The sequence below is a fragment of the Podarcis tiliguerta genome (genome assembly GCF_965153285.1).
Source record: "Podarcis tiliguerta genome assembly, chromosome: 3".
NCBI lineage: Eukaryota > Metazoa > Chordata > Lepidosauria > Squamata > Lacertidae > Podarcis > Podarcis tiliguerta.
Genome location: NC_139536.1, coordinates 47120516 through 47136967, shown reverse-complemented (window position 1 = coordinate 47136967; position 16452 = coordinate 47120516). Strand labels below are relative to the sequence as shown.

Genomic DNA, 16452 nt, shown 5'->3' with positions numbered 1-16452 from the left:
GTGCCTTGGGTTACATACACTTCAGGTTACAGACTCCACTAACCCAGAGATAGTACCTCGGGTTAAGTACTTTGCTTCAGGATGAGAACAGAAATTGTGCTCTGGCGGCATGGCGGCAGCAGGAGGCCCCATTAGCTAAAGTGGTGCTTCAGGTTAAGAACAGTTTCAGGTTACGAACGGACCTCCGGAACGAATTAAGTACTTAACCTGAGGTACCACATTATTATTATTATTATTATTATTATTATTAGTCACTTGTTACCTAGCACAATTCATTTAAAAACATAATACTGTAGAGGGGGGAATCATATAATTTTAAACAGTTCATTTAATTTTTAGTAAATGAAGGTTTTTTCCAACAAAAGTTTATATAATTATGCTGAAGGTCGTAATTTTTAAGGGCTGGATTCAACTAAATAGTTGCACTTGCAATGAATCCTATTGCTGCAATAGGGCATTTCTCCCTCTTCTCCCTGTGCACTGAACTCCAATGAGCTCTGGGGGATTGAGAAAAACCCCAGAGTATCGTGTGGTGGGAAGAGTGGGGAAATAATTCCATATTAGAAACATAAATGCTTGCGCCGGTAGAATGATGGCCTTAGCATGACATTGAGTTCTACTCTTAAGGCCTGAGCTTTTCTCTGAAGAGCACCGTCCCTGTTTAGAATATACAAAAGCTGTGCTAGAGACTATTTACACAACTTCCTGCTATGTCCCATTGTTTCCCCTGCAGGATGAGGTCCTCATTTGAGTTGCTTCTCTTTTAGGGGACAGAGAACAGATGAGGAAAAATACTGTGAGGAGACAGCAAACTCGGAACTGATGAAGCGGCCTCCTCAGCCAATGTTTGCTCTTCTCACGAGGAAAAGGAAAGAGCAATGATTACAAATACATGGAAAAACACATATCTCAGGACACTGTGCATTGGAGTCAGAGAGCAGAGGGGGCAGCTAATGTGTAACTTAGGTTAGGCAATCAGGGGGATAAAATAGGAGCACAAATTGTCACTTGGAGTCAGATCCTGAGCGCAGGAAACGGCAGGAGATCCACTTCACAAGACAGTGAGTGTGAGAGAGGTGTATATACTCATTTGCAGTCCTTATAATTGTTGAGGGGAAAATGATGCAAAAGGGAGTATCTAAATACAGTGGTGCCTCGCAAGACGAAAAGAATCCGTTCTGTGAGTCTCTTCGTCTAGCGGTTTTTTCGTCTTGCGAAGCAAGCCCATTAGTGGATTAGCAGATTAGCGCTATTAGCGGTTTAGCGGCTATTAGCGGCTATTAAAGGCTTAAGGGATTAGCGGATTAGCTGCTAAAAGGCTATTAGCAGCTTAGTGCCTTAGAAAAAGGGGGTGGGGAGCGGAAAAAAAACCCCCAGGAATCGCAAGACATTTTCGTCTTGCGAAGCAAGCCCATAGCAAATTCGTCCTGCGAAGCACCTCCAAAACGGAAAACCCTTTCGTCTAGCGGGTTTTCCGTCTTGCGAGGCATTCGTCTTGCGGGGCACCACTGTAGCACTGTTATTCATATTATTATTTCACCCTGTTGGTAGGAAATAAGTGTCTATCCTTTTCACAAATTCATATGTGTTACAGTTTGACGTCCCCCCCAACAGAGCTTCCTTAATAATGCATTTATACAAATGTATGTTGAGACCACACATGGAATACTGTGCACAGCTCTGGCTGCTGCACCTCAACAAGGGATGTAGCCATGGCTGCAACTTGGATAGCTGAAAAAAGAGATTTAGATAGGTTTGTGGAATATAAGGCTATAAATAGTTGTGATGGCAGCCTGCCTTGGAATTTCACTTGCTGGGGATCATGAGTAGGAGATGCTGTTCTGCTCATGTCCTGACTGTGGCGCTATGGGCTTCCCAGCAGAATCTGAATGGCAGGAGTCATAAGAGAATGCTGGACCAGTGAGACCTTGGAGCTGATCCACTAGGATTCTTCTTATATACTCTAAGATAATGTGTGTGCCTTATTTTATGTCCTAAAGCTAACAAGGTTAATTATGATTTTTCTCTAAGATGGCAAGAAACAGTAAAGTGCAGTACATTTAATTTGCAACATATACCTTTGCAGCCGTAAGGTAGAATCAACATTTTGAAGAAGTCAAGGGCTAACTCCCCTAATAATAATAATAATAATAATTTATTTATACCCCACACATCTGACTGGGTTTCCTCAATGGCCCTTGAGAAGTACAGATTGCAAATAAATGTAAAGAGAGGTAGTAAAAATGGAAAGGAATTAAATATTTTAACACCTATGTGAAGTTAGATGAAATAGCCAATAAGCTGATTGAATGTTTTTTTATTTACTGTGGATGTTCAGTACAGTCATGGGAAGAGAGAAAAGGATGGTGTCAGAAGAGGTGAAAAGGCTGTGGTCTTCAGTTAGGAAGAGTCTTGCGATGAAGTGTGGGGTGTTCTGAGTGGGAAATTGTTGTGGTGCTCTTGGTCTTTATGCTATCAGTCTGAGAAAGATAACCAAACCTTACTCAAAAGCTGAGACCTGTGCAAGAAAAAGGAGGAAAACATCCTGGTTATCTGCATAACGAAAGATTCTCAGCCTTCAAAAGTAACTAGGCTGCTTCATGCATTTAAAAATAAATAAATGGCATCAAAAGGGCTGCAAGAGTTGTAATTCTGACCTTACCTCAGAGGTCTGACAGATTCTCTACCCTGCCTTAGTGGCTACAGAAGGGGTTCTGAGGATCATCTAGTTCAAGGCAGGAATATGCAGCTGTCCCATACGGGAATCAAACCTGCAACCTTGGTGTTATCAGCACCACACTTTAACCAACTGAGCTATTAGGCATGGATGTTTGCAGGAGAAGCCCTGTGTATATGGGCCTCTGCCCACAAAGATCAGTGTTCCAGAGCGTGTAGATGGAGTGGCTCCTTATACACTGCAAAAAAAGTGTTGCAACAGGGGTAGGGGAATGAAGACTCAGATTTGCATAAAACAGTGTACAAGCTAATGTAGAGATGCAAGTTTAGAAATAGTTCTTCTAATTAAAATAGAAATGTGGCACATCTCATCATAGGAGGAAGACTACGACCAGATGTCCTATGTACCGGCTGACCCTGCTGTGCAACTTCAGGGTCCCTCCTCTGTGCTCAGATTTGTTTATTTTTTAAATCTTTGAACCAGACTTGGCCTGGAGAAGTCTTCAAACAAAGGACCATATTCAGGTTCTAGCTGGTACTAACTGGCCCGACCATCTCTGTTGGATGATGCAAGGGCACAGCACTAACAGAGATATTTTGGAAAGGGTCTTCTCTTTTCAAAGGTCATATTAAACTTCTGCCAGATGGGACAACATAAAGCAGGATGTTTTTATATGTACTGTAAGCCTCCCAGAGGGGCTGGGAAAATTATTATTATTATTATTATTATTATTAAGGATTGTGAACCAGCTGCAGCTGCCAAGTGGTTTGATGAAATAATAGAAATAGTATTAACCAAATAGTATTACCATTGAATCTCTTGGGAAATTTCTGAGAATACTGAATTTCAGAATATCTGGATTTTTGTACATAATGTCCACATAATGTGGAATATATTTGTTCTAGGCATTTTGCATCTCCAACAACAGTCAGTAATTTCTGGTTTTTGTTGTTGTTTTTAGTCTAAGTGGTGCCATATACCAGTGAGTAATTTATAAAAATGTTCTTAAAAATTCATGCATGAATTAAAAAGGGGAATTTAAAAAAGCAAAGAGATGCAGCTCTTACCCATTGCGTAGGTGACCAGGTTTCACTATTGCTTTGAGTACAGAAAGTCACAAGTTCATTCTTGTACAGCCTACATGAATAAGGATAATAGAATCATAGAGTTGGAAGGAGTCCCAAGGGTCATCTAGTCCAACCCTCTGGATTTCAGGTCATAGGGTAATAATAATAATAGTATTCATCATCATCACCATCATCATCCCTATCTGAGATCTTTAGGACTTGCTGCCAAATAGCCAGTTATGAGCTAAATAGACCCATGGCGTGATTCTTTATAAGACAGCTTCATATTTTCACATGATTCCTGGTTGAGCAGGAAAAGGAAGAAAGCTTACAGCATCTAGTAGTTGTGATATAGAAAGCAGCCAGATTCCCAGGTTCTAAAGCAGAGGTTCCCCTTGTTTTTCAGGCCTCTGTCCCCTTGGTTCCATAAACCCAGTGCTCCCTACCCTACTCTACCCTACCATATAAAAAGCATTATTCAGAATAGCAGCCTGCACTGGGGAAGTTAACAACACAATGAAAGTCAAGACAGTTAACAATTAATTGCACATTTCTTCATAATCCAATTAAAACTATTTGGTTTGATTATTTCAATAAAACTGATGAGCTTGATCCAATGATAGTCTTTTGCACCTCCAGTGCCCCCTTTGGGAACCACTGATCTAAAACGTGACTCAAATACACGATGTGATCAGTCAGTTACAGCTTTTTCGCATAGTAACCCTTAGATCTGATCGTGGTTTTGTTAACTGATACGGGTGAGCACAGGCCTTTTAATCTCAGAGTCTGGGCCAATAAGCCTAGCAAGCCACAGACTAGAAGCATTTCCACCCAGGGCAGAAGATGGGAGGTACAAAGTACCTCCCGTTAACTGGTTGTGGCTTGAGTAGCCATTTTACCTGGCAGAAATAAATGCTTGGCAAACTCACAAAACTTCCCTTTGTTGCTTTTTTCCTTCTTCAACAGACATCGCTGAAGTTGCAGTCAAACATGAACCCTGGAGTGAGTTTTTTGTGCTTCCTTCTCTGCATTACCATTGTGGGCTGTGACCGGGTCTATGTCCACCCATTCTATCTGTTCGACGTAGGAAACCTAACTGGTTGCAAGAAAGTGGAAGACAGGGAACAGCAGGTGAATAATTTTGTCCCCGTCTCAAATTTATCTCACATCAGTTCGGCCCATGAGGAGGGTGTCAGAAACAAGAGCGAGGGAAGAAGTCATTTACGGAGAGAGCTGAGAGACCCAATTTATATTATTGGTGCACGTTTCTATGAACAACTGAGGAAAATGCACAAGGAAGAAAATATTCTTCTGTCCCCCACATTCAGCTACGAGTCCTTGCTAGCCTTCTATGTAGGGGCCTCTGGTGAAACAGCAAAGGAATTGCAGATTTTTTTAGGATTTGACTCCTCATCCGTTAATCCAAACTGCACCTACAGAATTGATGGGCGCAAAGTATTCTCTGTACTGAGCAGCATTGCTAAAAGTCCATTTCACTCAAAAGAAGACGATCAGCTGTTCTTCTCGAAGTCCTCCTGGCTTTTCTCTGCCCCTGAAATCCGTTTATCCGAGTCCTTTGTCAGTGATTTGGTCTTTCCAAACATGAATCTCTTCGTACGAGCTGTGGACTTTACAAACCCCACAAAGGCAGCAGAAGAAATGAATGCTTTTGTCAAAGGCACCCACCAAAGTAAGAGTTTGCTGGCAGACATTGATCCAGAAACTAACCTCCTGTTAGCAACTTACACTCATTTCAAAGGTAAGTGAGCAGGGAGAACTCCAACTTGTTGAAACCAGTAGCAATTCTATAGGGAATCAAATTTTCATCAGGTGAACTGAATTTATGTACCCCATAATGCCACGCTGTTCACTTTTTGAGTATTAAACCTTCTATTCTAACGTGGGAAATCCTCTAACGCGTGTCTGGAAATTTATATCTGTACACTTACAGGTAAGTCCATGTCTTTGATGGCTTTGTACATGCTTCCCTAAGACTGTGCTAATGTAAGAACTGCCCAGCAAGGTTTTACACCAGCTGTTTTCAAAGATGGACAGCTAAATGTCATAGGCAATATCACATGCAGTAGCTACTGCCACAGTTTGTCTCTGGCACAGGAAGTCAAAGCCTTGTAGTATACTGCTCTGCAGATTGAATTTCTGTTCCCGCCTACCACAGGAAATAGATATTGAGGGAGCAAGAATTGACTTCATCTGGTTTAAAGGACAGAAGCAATTCCCATAAAAATTATTTCAGTCAATATCTTGCAGCAATGAAATCAGCCTGTCTGCTGTGTTATGTGGACATGTGTGCACACACATTGATATTTTCATGAGAAGCCTTCAGTGGGCCACTCTCTCTACCTTTCCCCCATCTTTCAAAGCAACGATAGCTAATCAGCAGCAGGGATGTGCAAATAGGTGAGGAATCTGTAGTGTGCTCCTATAACAATACATCTTGGCTCACACAACAGCCACTGGAAATTCTTGGAGCATCTAACGGGGCTCCAAAGTCTACTGAAAAAGAAAAAAGCTTCTAAACAGTCCAAGTGCATGCTTAAAGTTTGTAGTAGGTTTGCAGAGTCAATGGGGTTTTTTTTGTTTCTTTTTACACAGCCCTAGGTGTATAGAAGGGACACGGGTGGCACTGTGGTCTAAACCACTGAGCCTCTTGGGGTTGCCGATTGGAAGATCAGCGGTTCGAATCCCTGCGACGGGGTGAGCTCCCGTTGCTTGGTCCCTGCTCCTGCCCACCTAGCAGTTCGAAAGCATGTCAAAGTGCAAGTAGATAAATTGGTACTGCTTCGGTGGGAAGATAAATGGCGTTTCCATGCGCTACTCTGGTTTCGCCAGATGCGGCTTAGTCATGCTGACCACATGACCTGGAAAAACTGTCTGTGGACAAACATCAGCTCCCTCAGCCAGTAAAGCGAGATGAGCTCGCAACCCCAGAGTTGGTCGTGACTGGACTTAACTGTTAGGGGTCCTTTACCTTTTTCAGGTGTATAGAATAAGAGGGTCCTCAAGATTCCTTAACTAAAAATCATAGAATCATAGAATTGTAGAGTTGGAAGAGAACCCTAGTCCAACCCCCTGCAATGCAGAAATCGCAACTAAAGCATTAAAAGCAATAAGCCCAATTCATTGAAGTAGCGTTAGTGTGTAACTGACTTTTGCATCAATTAATTGTTCCACCCATTAGTGATTTCTTCTAGAATAACCCCAAGGAATTATGGATTTTCTCTTTTACCACTCTGCCAAAAAATGGGAGGAGGGTTTAATTGAATTTAACAGTCAATTTTACTGTTTTTATTTTGCTGTTCTTCATTTTTAAAAAAAGTCATATTAAATTGCTGTTGTTAGTCATCTGAATTCTGTTAAAGAAACAGAGTGGGGAGTAAATGTTTTAAATAATGAATTATAAGAAATTTCTGCCACTGTGGCACTTTGTGAACCAACCAAATGGACTAAAAAATCAACTCCTTTCTCCCTATAACCATATTCCGATTTTTGTTTTCAGTCTCTGTAAAGGGAGCCTCCCTCCTGAAAGAACCTCAGGAATTCTGGCTCAGTTCACACAAAACAATCCCTGTACCAATGATGAGAATAACCGGAACCTTTCTGCATAAATGTGATCCCAGCCAGAACATTTCTTCCATCAAAATTCCTCTCAGCCAGGATTTATTTCTGCTGCTTTTGCAGCCCACCAATAACAGTGACCTGGCCAGTGTTGAAAATCAATATTCCATGAAGGTTCTTTCCAACGAATGGCTGGTGGGACTGTCCCCAAGGTATACTTTGTTTATGCAACATTACATATTTGTGGGACCAGCAACAGTCAGGTGGGATAGCTGTCTCTTTTCACTTAGAGCCAGTTGCCAGAGAACTGGTAACGACAGAGTTTCTCCAAGTTAAACTCAGCCACCTCAGTCCAAATAGTAATACCTGTCATTGACAACAACATTTAAATCTTGATCAACAGGTATTTAGAAATGCCAGCAAAGAGTGTTTGCACCCTCTGCCTTTAAAAAAATAAATAACAGGGCTGTCTAATTTTCTCCTTTCTACTCCTAAATCTGTTTTATAATCTCACTTATTATCTCTGTATGCTAAGCCAAGGAGAGGTCTGGTGAATCATAGAATCATAGAGTTGGAATAGACCACAAGGGCCATCGAGTCCAACCCTCTGCCAAGCAGGAAATTCCAACTTGTTGAAACCAGTAGCAATTCTATAGGGAATCAAATTTTCATCAGGTGAACTGAATTTATGTACCCCATAATGCCACACTGTAAGAGCTCCCTTTTTCTTTACTTTGTTAAAAGAAAAGAGGGGAAAGGGACCGATGCATGCCCTCCCTTATTTTGTGCTGGGCATCCGTGAGGGATTAAGTATCCTCACAGGGGCCCAGAACAAAATAAGATCTATTTCCCCTGATACTTAGGTGGATGTTATGAGCATACTATGAGAGAGGGCAGACATAGGAATCATCTCTGTTCTGCCTCTTACTCAAATTTCAAAGGGTTTCCATGAGAGTGTTTTGCCCAAGAGGAGGGTGTTGCTAGAAATAGATGCATGGGCCCCAAATCATTTTCTAAAGTGCCCTGAATGGGTAGATTTTGACTCTGGAAGAAAATGGATTGGGGTTGATCTGAGTTGTTGGGTGGGATATTTATCTGGGGAAGTAAGGTGATTTTTTAAAAAATTCACCATATTTGTGCCCATCTTATACCCAAAGTTCTCAGGGTGCCTTACATAGTAACACATATTAAAAAATATATATGGGCAATAACCAAAACATGATCACACCAAACTTTCCCCCAAGAAGACGTATTTTTTATTGCTTGTCATAATTCTATTGCATTATTTTGTCTAAAGATGATTTGGGAGGTAATGACTAGGGTAATTAAATTGATGGAAAATAATTGGAAGTACCGTAAATGGATTGGAGAGGAGCTGATTTAGGACCCAGCTATATTAGTCAAGAAAAAGTGTTTTATGTGTTATAACACTGTGATACCAGAAGGTGCTATGGAGTCCTATCTTTCGCCAATGTGATTTCCCATAATGACGTTTACAACACGTTTTCCTGAAACACTTCTTTGATGCGTCTAGATCCAGCCTTGTGCTCACTTGGGGTGTGGTGCAAATTGAAGACTTGACCTGGGGGTGACTTCAGTGGGGATTTAGCTGGCTTGCCTTGTCACCTTTGACATTTCTAAATTTGCACATCCATCGGGGCAGCCTGTCCTATTTCGCCTAGGCAAAACAGGAAGTTCCTCCCCCCTCCCCGCCCCCCCCCGGGCAAAGTCTGGCTCACTGGGGTTGCATGGTGGTGCCAGCAGCTTCCAGTGAGATCTTGTGACATCTCACAGAACTCTCAAGACAGCTTGTGCCAGCTCTGCAAGATCTCACTGGAAGCTTCTGCGAGTCCTTCTCTGGTGTCAGAGGTGGGCAAGGCACCTACAGGGACACTGCCCTGTGAGATTCTGCCGCCTGAGGCTGGTGCCTCAGTCTGCCTCATGGGCAGGCCGGCCCTGATCTCCACATATAAATCAGCATACACAAATTTGCTAATATATTTCCCCCTCTTTCTCCCTTCTTGTATCTTCTTCAGACAAATCCAGCTGACTTTGCCAAAGGTGTGCTTGGAAAGCACATATGATATACAGGAACTCCTTGGCAAAATGCCCCTGTCTTACCTGCTTGGAAATAAAGCCAACCTCACACGACTAAGTGACAACAACATAAGTGTTGGGAAGGTACGGTCTATTTTCTACGCAAAAGCGCAGGCGCTTTCCATCTTCCACACAGAGACAAAGTCCATGTAAACAACAGAATAGAGCGCAGGCTAGTTGTTGTAGAGAGCAAAATCTGTAGCGGGCGAAAGATGAACATTTGGAGCAGATGCCAGGAAGGCATGGGACCAAAGACAACGCTATGAGAGGACAAGGGCTCGAGGAATCAGAGCACAAAGGGGGAGATAAGACGTTACATACAGATGAATGATTTTAAAAATGAAAAGAAGCCTCAAAAGACTGCAGTGTTGAGTGAAAGGGAGGACGAAGAGAGGAGAAAAAAGGGTTCTTAGCCCTTTTCCAGCAAGAAATTGTGTTTACTGTTAGGCAATTTTAGACTCTGGACTCACTGAGCAGTTGACTTTTTAGATAGTAATGTGTTATTACTGCTCTTAAAAATATGTTAAGCCAGTACAGCTGCATTTTGGGCCATCCAGATAATACTGCTGAATGGAGCCCTCTGTGTTGTCTCAAACCGTAGCCTAACAGCACTACTGCCCACCAGACATTTTGGAGAAGGATGATGATGATGATGATTTATACCCCACCCATCTGGTTGGGTCTCCCCAGCCACTCTGGGCATCTTAAAACATATCTAAAAACATAATAAATACATCAGTCTTAAAACTTCGCTAAACACTGTTGCCTTCAGGTGTCTTCTAAAAGTCAGATAGTTTATTTCCTTGACATCTGAAGGGAGGGCGTTCCACAGGGAGGGCGCCACCACCAAGAAGGCCCAGAACCAGCCCCTTCCCATTTGCTTCTTGCCTTTAGGTTTCCAAATATGTATTTACATGTAGAAGCAGACATTTTAGTCTCTGCTGGGGAAAACACTACTAGACCAAGGAACACTTTTAATGGGAAATTGGTTGCAGGGAACATATTGAGCATGCCTGCAACTCCATTCAAAATGTCAGCCTGCCAAGCATGCTTTTCAAAACCTTCAAAAACTGTCATGTCATCACCACATATATTTATCCCCGTGTTCAGCCTGTTCCACTTATAACACTTTCGCCAAATAAGTTGCTAAGGAGGCTTATAATCAGTCATTTACCCCTCAAAGCAACACTTTAAGATACTTTAAGTTGTCAAATATGGCAGAGTGTTGTTTATCTACATATTTTGAAATGGAAGGAAAGGAAAAGGCACGTCTGAAATTCCTTTTCAGGTCCTTCAGCAGAATGACACCTGCCTTGTAGAGCACAAAGGCCACTGAAGTTGGACACCCTCCAATATTATGCCCGTTTTGTCAGATGCTACAAATACTATTTTAAAAGGCTTCTCCAGAAGATTGTGTTGACTCCCAGGCAGTATCTGAATTCTTCTGAGAAAACTGCTTCAATTAGTTGCATGTAGCCATACCACACCACGGTGATATTTGGCCATGTTTAGTGGTCTGTAAATACTTGAAGGAAATAATACCAGGAAGAACAGTTGTGGATTCTATGTTAGCTATGTGAATATGAAGCAATGACCTAGTCTGGCATTCTACTGCCTCTTAATATAAACCAGGGATGGGGAACTTGTGACTCTCCAGATGTCGTTGGAATCCAGCGCCCATCGGAATCAGCCAGCCTGGCCAATGGTCAGGGATTATTATCTAAATGTATGGAGCGATCACTGATCAGTATGGAAATTTCAGCCAAGATGGATTGCTAATGTGAAGCATATTTCTAATACAGGACCATACTGTAAAGCCCTAGTAAGTCTTTGGGCAAAGCTGATTCAACAAGTCTTCTGTAAACATTATGGGTTGCTTCTTGCTGCATCCCATGTCCTTTTGTTTTGCACTTTTCATACCTTATTATTTATGGGGATTGCCATTTGTCATCTCTTTCTGTCATACTCCGCTGAGCCAGACTCTCAAATTCACTGGGCTCCTTTCTGTTTCCAGATCATAAACCAGCAGCTTTTGGAGCTCACTCCCAGGACAGCAGATGAAGCAACAGACCCCACAGCAGGAAGTCAAGACACCGAGGCACTCAAAATAACACTGGACAAGCCATTTTTGCTAGCAGTGTATGAAATGTCAGGCGCACAGCTTTATTTTGGCAGAATAACAAATCCCCTGAAAGGAACATAAACTTCCACAAGGGGGGGGGGGGAATGGCTTCCCAGACTTCATTTGATCTTTTCCTTGCTTAGCAACTGTTTCTATAATCCCACCGAGTCCTAATTAGAGATTTTGAAATGGCAAAACTGATGTATCTTTCGATTATAATATTGATAAAATTATCAATAGTGTTTAGCAACATCTTTATTCCATTAAGGGGATAGCGTGAGGGTAGATCTGTTTACACCAACATCTAGGGTGCCACACAAATGCCATAATATTGTACTTTGCCTGTTGCATGTAACTGCTCAGTAAGCCAGTCATCTGTACTGTTCTGCCAAGAAAAGTTCAACATACTTTTGTACCTGATTATCACTTGGTCACTGGTTGGATATTCATTAACTGGATTATCCCAATGCCTTATTTACTTGAATTAATAATGCTATTCTAATAGATGTGCCGTTTAAGCAACCCCAGTGAAAATATAGTCTTAGGCCAGTTTCTATCAAATAAGAATTGTTGTTTGGATTTTTTTTAAAGGGAGCATAAAGAATAGTTTTCTATTCTTTGCAGCACTTTTCTTTTTCATAATTTCCTGTTCACTTTTCAAGATTCATCCCCTATTGTAGATGCTATTTAATCTCAACATTTAGTAAGCCAGGTTTTCCTTTTTTTATTAGATTCACCCCCCTCCCTAAATCCTCTAGGTTCTCACCATAATTATATTAGGTGTGTATCATATTGCAGGTTTAATTTGCATGCTGGCTTCTCACCTGAGACACCAAAGCAGCTCCAGAGCAAAAATAAATAAATATTCTGATTATCAAGCAATATTGAATCAAAAGGTTGGAAAAGAAGATACTGCTAGAAGGTAACACAGATAAGGAATGAAAATAAAAGTACTGGTTGATATCAGTATATTTTGCCAGTGCTTCATCACCTGTACTAGTTTCCAGCCCATTTTGGAGCTGAATTGGTTGTGACCTATAAAGCCTTAAATATATTGAGGCTAGCAAACCTGAAGAATTATTTCTTCCCCTATAACCTGCCCACATCCTCACCAGAGACCCTTTTTAGTTTTCCCATTTTGTGAGGTAAGAGAGATGGGCAATGCCCCTCTTTACCCTGGCCTTTGATAACTGTCATGACCCACTCTGTTTCTGTGTCTAATTTGCTTTAAACTGTTTTTAATATTGAAAGGGTGGGGAATAAATTGAATACATAATACATAATAATGGCCACAAGAGTGTTTTTTTTTGGGGGGGGGGATTAATTCTCTTCAACCTTTCAGTTGCTTTCCATACGATCACCCCTGCTATCCTTTTGAAGTGACTTACGAAGTAAGGGGTAGGTGGCGCTGCTTTGTGGTGGCCCTGGTCATATTTGGATGTTAGTTTCCCGAAGGTGAGGCCTGGGGAGTGTTTTTCGGTCTCGTGGAGCATTCAATGGGGAGTTCCTCAGAGTTCCTCAATTTTATCCCCTGTGCTGTTTAACATCTACATGAAACATCTGAGAGGGGGTCATCCGGGGTTCTGGTGTACGTCGTCAGCAATATGCTGCTGACACACAGCTCTACTCCTTTAAAGCTGCAGGTGTGGCAGTGGATGTGTTGAAACATTGTCTTGCCTCAGTAAAGGGCGGATGAGAGCCAACAAACGGAAGCTCAATCCAGAAAAAGCTGAGGCACTGCTAGTGGGCAGTTCCTGAGGCCCTTCTTTGTGTGCCCCCTCCAAGGAGACGTCTGGAGGATGGGAACAAGCATTTTCTGTGGTGGCTTCCCACTTGTGGAACGCTCTCCCCAGGGAGGCTCACCTGGCGCCCTCATTATATAGCTTTAGGCATGTTTCTCTTCAACCAGGTGTTCAGCTAGTTAGAAGAAGAAGAGTTTGGATTTGATATCCCGCCTTTCACTCCCTTTAAGGAGTCTCAAAGCGGCTAACATTCTCCTTTCCCTTCCTCCCCCACAAGAAACACTCTGTGAGGTGAGTGGGGCTGAGAGACTTCAAAGAAGTGTGACTGGCTCAAGGTCACCCAGCAGCTGCAGGTGGAGGAGCAGAGACGCGAACCCGGTTCCCCAGATTACGAGACTACCGCTCTCAACCACTACACCACACTGGCTCTCTTAGCATTCTAAGGTTTTAAAAATATGTTGGGGGGGGGGCGGTTATTGGTTTGTTTGTTTTTGTTTTACTATGTATTTTGTATTCTCATTTTTTATTTTTCTGTTGTAAACTGCCCTGGGATCTTTGGATGAAGGACGCTATACTACTACTATTAATTTTTGCACCTGACATCATCCATCCCTCAGAAGCACCTGCAACCTCAGCTCTTACTATCTACAACAGTTATTATCCTTCTCTTTGGGTGAAACAGTGCAAGAGACAGACCGAATCATTTTATTTCTGTTGATATATTTATAGCCCCATTTTTACTATACTCAAAGCAGCAGCAATCTCATTTAAATATCATAAAAAAATTAAAATCATTAAACCTCAAAACATCAATGTGATAATCAGTTTAAATGAAGCAATGAGAAGCCTGTTGAAATAAACAGACCAACTGAAAAGAAATTAAATATGTAGCCTAGCCCCTTGGGAGAATGTCCCAACATCAATCTTAATAGGTTTGGGACAAGGTGTTTCTTAAGGTACTGTGGTCTGGGGTCATTTAAGATATTAAAGGTTACAACTTGCACTATGAATAGAGCACTCCAGAAGACAACTAATGGAGGTGCCGTATCATCAGTGTTTGGATTACGGGGGGGGGGGGGGGGGGACCATGTTATATATATGTAACTTGGCAATTATCTGTCCTTTAATGATACTTCCAAATTAGACTCTTTCCTTTGGGTAATTGTAGGACCTGCCTTGAATAGGGCTCCCAGTGTGTTCTCATCCAAGCATTGAGCCACATCCTGTCACCAATTAGGTTTTTCAGATTAACGGCTAGCGCTATATAAAGGGGATACCCAAAATTATGGAAATGTCTAATATTATATTATCCTACCTTTAAGGTGCTGTTGTACAGGTTACTGAGATAATAATCTCACTGAATACTCAGAAAGGACTTCATAAATGCTAAAAGGTTAAACGTAAAGGACCCCTGGAGGTTAAGCCCAGTCAAAGGCGACATTGGGGTTGCAGCGCTCATCTTGCTTTCAGGCTGAGGGAGCCGGCGTTTATCCACAGACAGCTTTCTGGTTATGTGGCCAGCAGGACTAAACCGCTTCTGGCGCAACAGAATACGGTGACAGAAATCAGAGCACACAGAAACACCATTTACCTTTCCGCCGCAGCAGTATCTATTTATCTGTTTGCACTGGCATGCTTTCAAACTGCTAGGTTGGCAGAAGCTGGGACAGAGCAACGGGAGTTCACCCCGTTGTACGGATTCAAACTGCCGACCTTCCAATTGGCAAACCTAAGAGGCTTCTTAGTAACAGTGCATCAATACTGAAGGAAATGCAAATAACAGCAGAAAACACACCCAACATTTAGCACGATTGGGGAAATCGTATTTTGATCCCAAGGAGGTGGCTTCAATATTATGCTATCAGCAAACCTCCAGTCAATCATCCCCAGTCTCACCAGAAGTATTTAAATACTAGCTATACCAATTCCCCAAACAAAGGAAGTGGACAAAATTGCAAAGGCTTGATGTTACTCTAACATACCATGAATAAGCAGGGTGCTTTCTTTCCAAATTCACATTTATTTGGTTCCTTCTTTATGATGGGCCCCAAAGGAAAAATCACAGGGCAAACAGGCATGCTGTGCCATTTGAAAACAACAACAACATCAATAAAAAAATCCTTGTATTCCTCCAACAAGCAGACATGATAATCTACCATTCTGTGAAAATTGTTTGAAATAAAAATCTTTATAACTCTTTAAAGTATTTAAATAATTCTATATCCCACCGTATTCAAAAAGCTCAGAAGTTAACAATACATTTTTGCTTAGCCATGTAATAAATGTAGGTAAGTCAGACTACATCAAGCTTTGAAACCAGACAGGTTTTTAAACCAGGAACGCCTTGGATGGTGTAAAACAAATACGCCAAACCAGGTACATTAGATTTCAAATGACCTCAGAGAAGTATATACTTCCTGAAGGAATGCATAAGGTCAGTTGACTATCTTATGAGATTTTTCTGAATGTGGATGTTAGCAGCAACAGGAACAGGTAGTGTGTTTTAAGGAGTTTGCATGTAATTTATGATGGTTTTAAAGAGGTGCAAATGAAAACCCCAAACCCAAAAGTAATCCTGAGTTTTTCATGAAACAGACAGACAGACTTTTAGGTGATTTAAGACCCTTCCAAGACTCAAGACAACCACCTCAACAAATGTTTCTTTTTCTTCTTTAAAAAAAAGTAAGTGTGACCTCTTTGAAGACAAAGCTCAGGAGAATGCTTTCCTGTTTGTTTTAAAATTCAAGAATAGCAAAGCTTATTTTAATCTCTTCTACACAACCCAACTTTCTAACGTAAAAGGTATGCTGAAAGGTAAAGGGACCCCTGACCATGAGGTCTAGTCGTGGACAACTTTGGGGTTGTGGTGGTCATCTTGCTGTACTGGCCAAGGGAGCCGGCATACAGCTTCCGGGTCATGTGGCCAGCATGACTAAGCCGCTTCTGGCGAACCAGAGCAGCACACGGAAATGCTGTTTACCTTCCTGCTGGAGCGGTACCTATTTATCTATTTGCACTTTGTGCTTTCAAACTGCTAGGTTGTCAGGAAAAGGTATGCTTAGAGGTCAGTAAATTACTATTCTTACATTGTGTGAAGATTAATACTACAAAGCCACTTGAACTTACATATTTAATACATCTCCTCTCCAGTGATAAAATGTTACAAAGGAA

At 41.7% G+C, this 16452-nt stretch overlaps 1 protein-coding gene across 2 annotated transcripts; it reads left to right on the top strand.

The window, feature by feature from the left end:
• The first annotated feature begins 912 nt into the window (after positions 1–912).
• AGT (angiotensinogen) lies at positions 913–12825 on the top strand. Of its 2 annotated transcripts, none has more exons than XM_083434200.1 (5): positions 913–1061; positions 4711–5503; positions 7262–7532; positions 9357–9501; positions 11432–12825. In XM_083434200.1, the coding sequence occupies exons 2-5, from the start codon at positions 4735–4737 to the stop codon at positions 11618–11620; spliced, it is 1374 nt and encodes a 457-aa protein (XP_083290326.1). In that variant the 5' UTR covers positions 913–1061; positions 4711–4734; the 3' UTR covers positions 11621–12825. The 2 variants fall into 2 exon arrangements, with proteins under 2 accessions (XP_083290326.1, XP_083290327.1); XM_083434201.1 differs by having other exon boundaries at positions 1014–1076.
• The last annotated feature ends 3627 nt before the right edge of the window (positions 12826–16452 follow it).

Bases quoted from the DNA above. Each gene is read 5' to 3' on its own strand.
- AGT (XM_083434200.1), top strand. From the start codon at position 4,735: ATGAACCCTGGAGTGAGTTTTTTGTGCTTCCTTCTCTGCATTACCATT. The intron at 7,533-9,356 runs GTATACTTTGTT...TATCTTCTTCAG, and splicing joins CTGGTGGGACTGTCCCCAAG to ACAAATCCAGCTGACTTTGC. The intron at 9,502-11,431 runs GTACGGTCTATT...TTCTGTTTCCAG, and splicing joins ACAACATAAGTGTTGGGAAG to ATCATAAACCAGCAGCTTTT.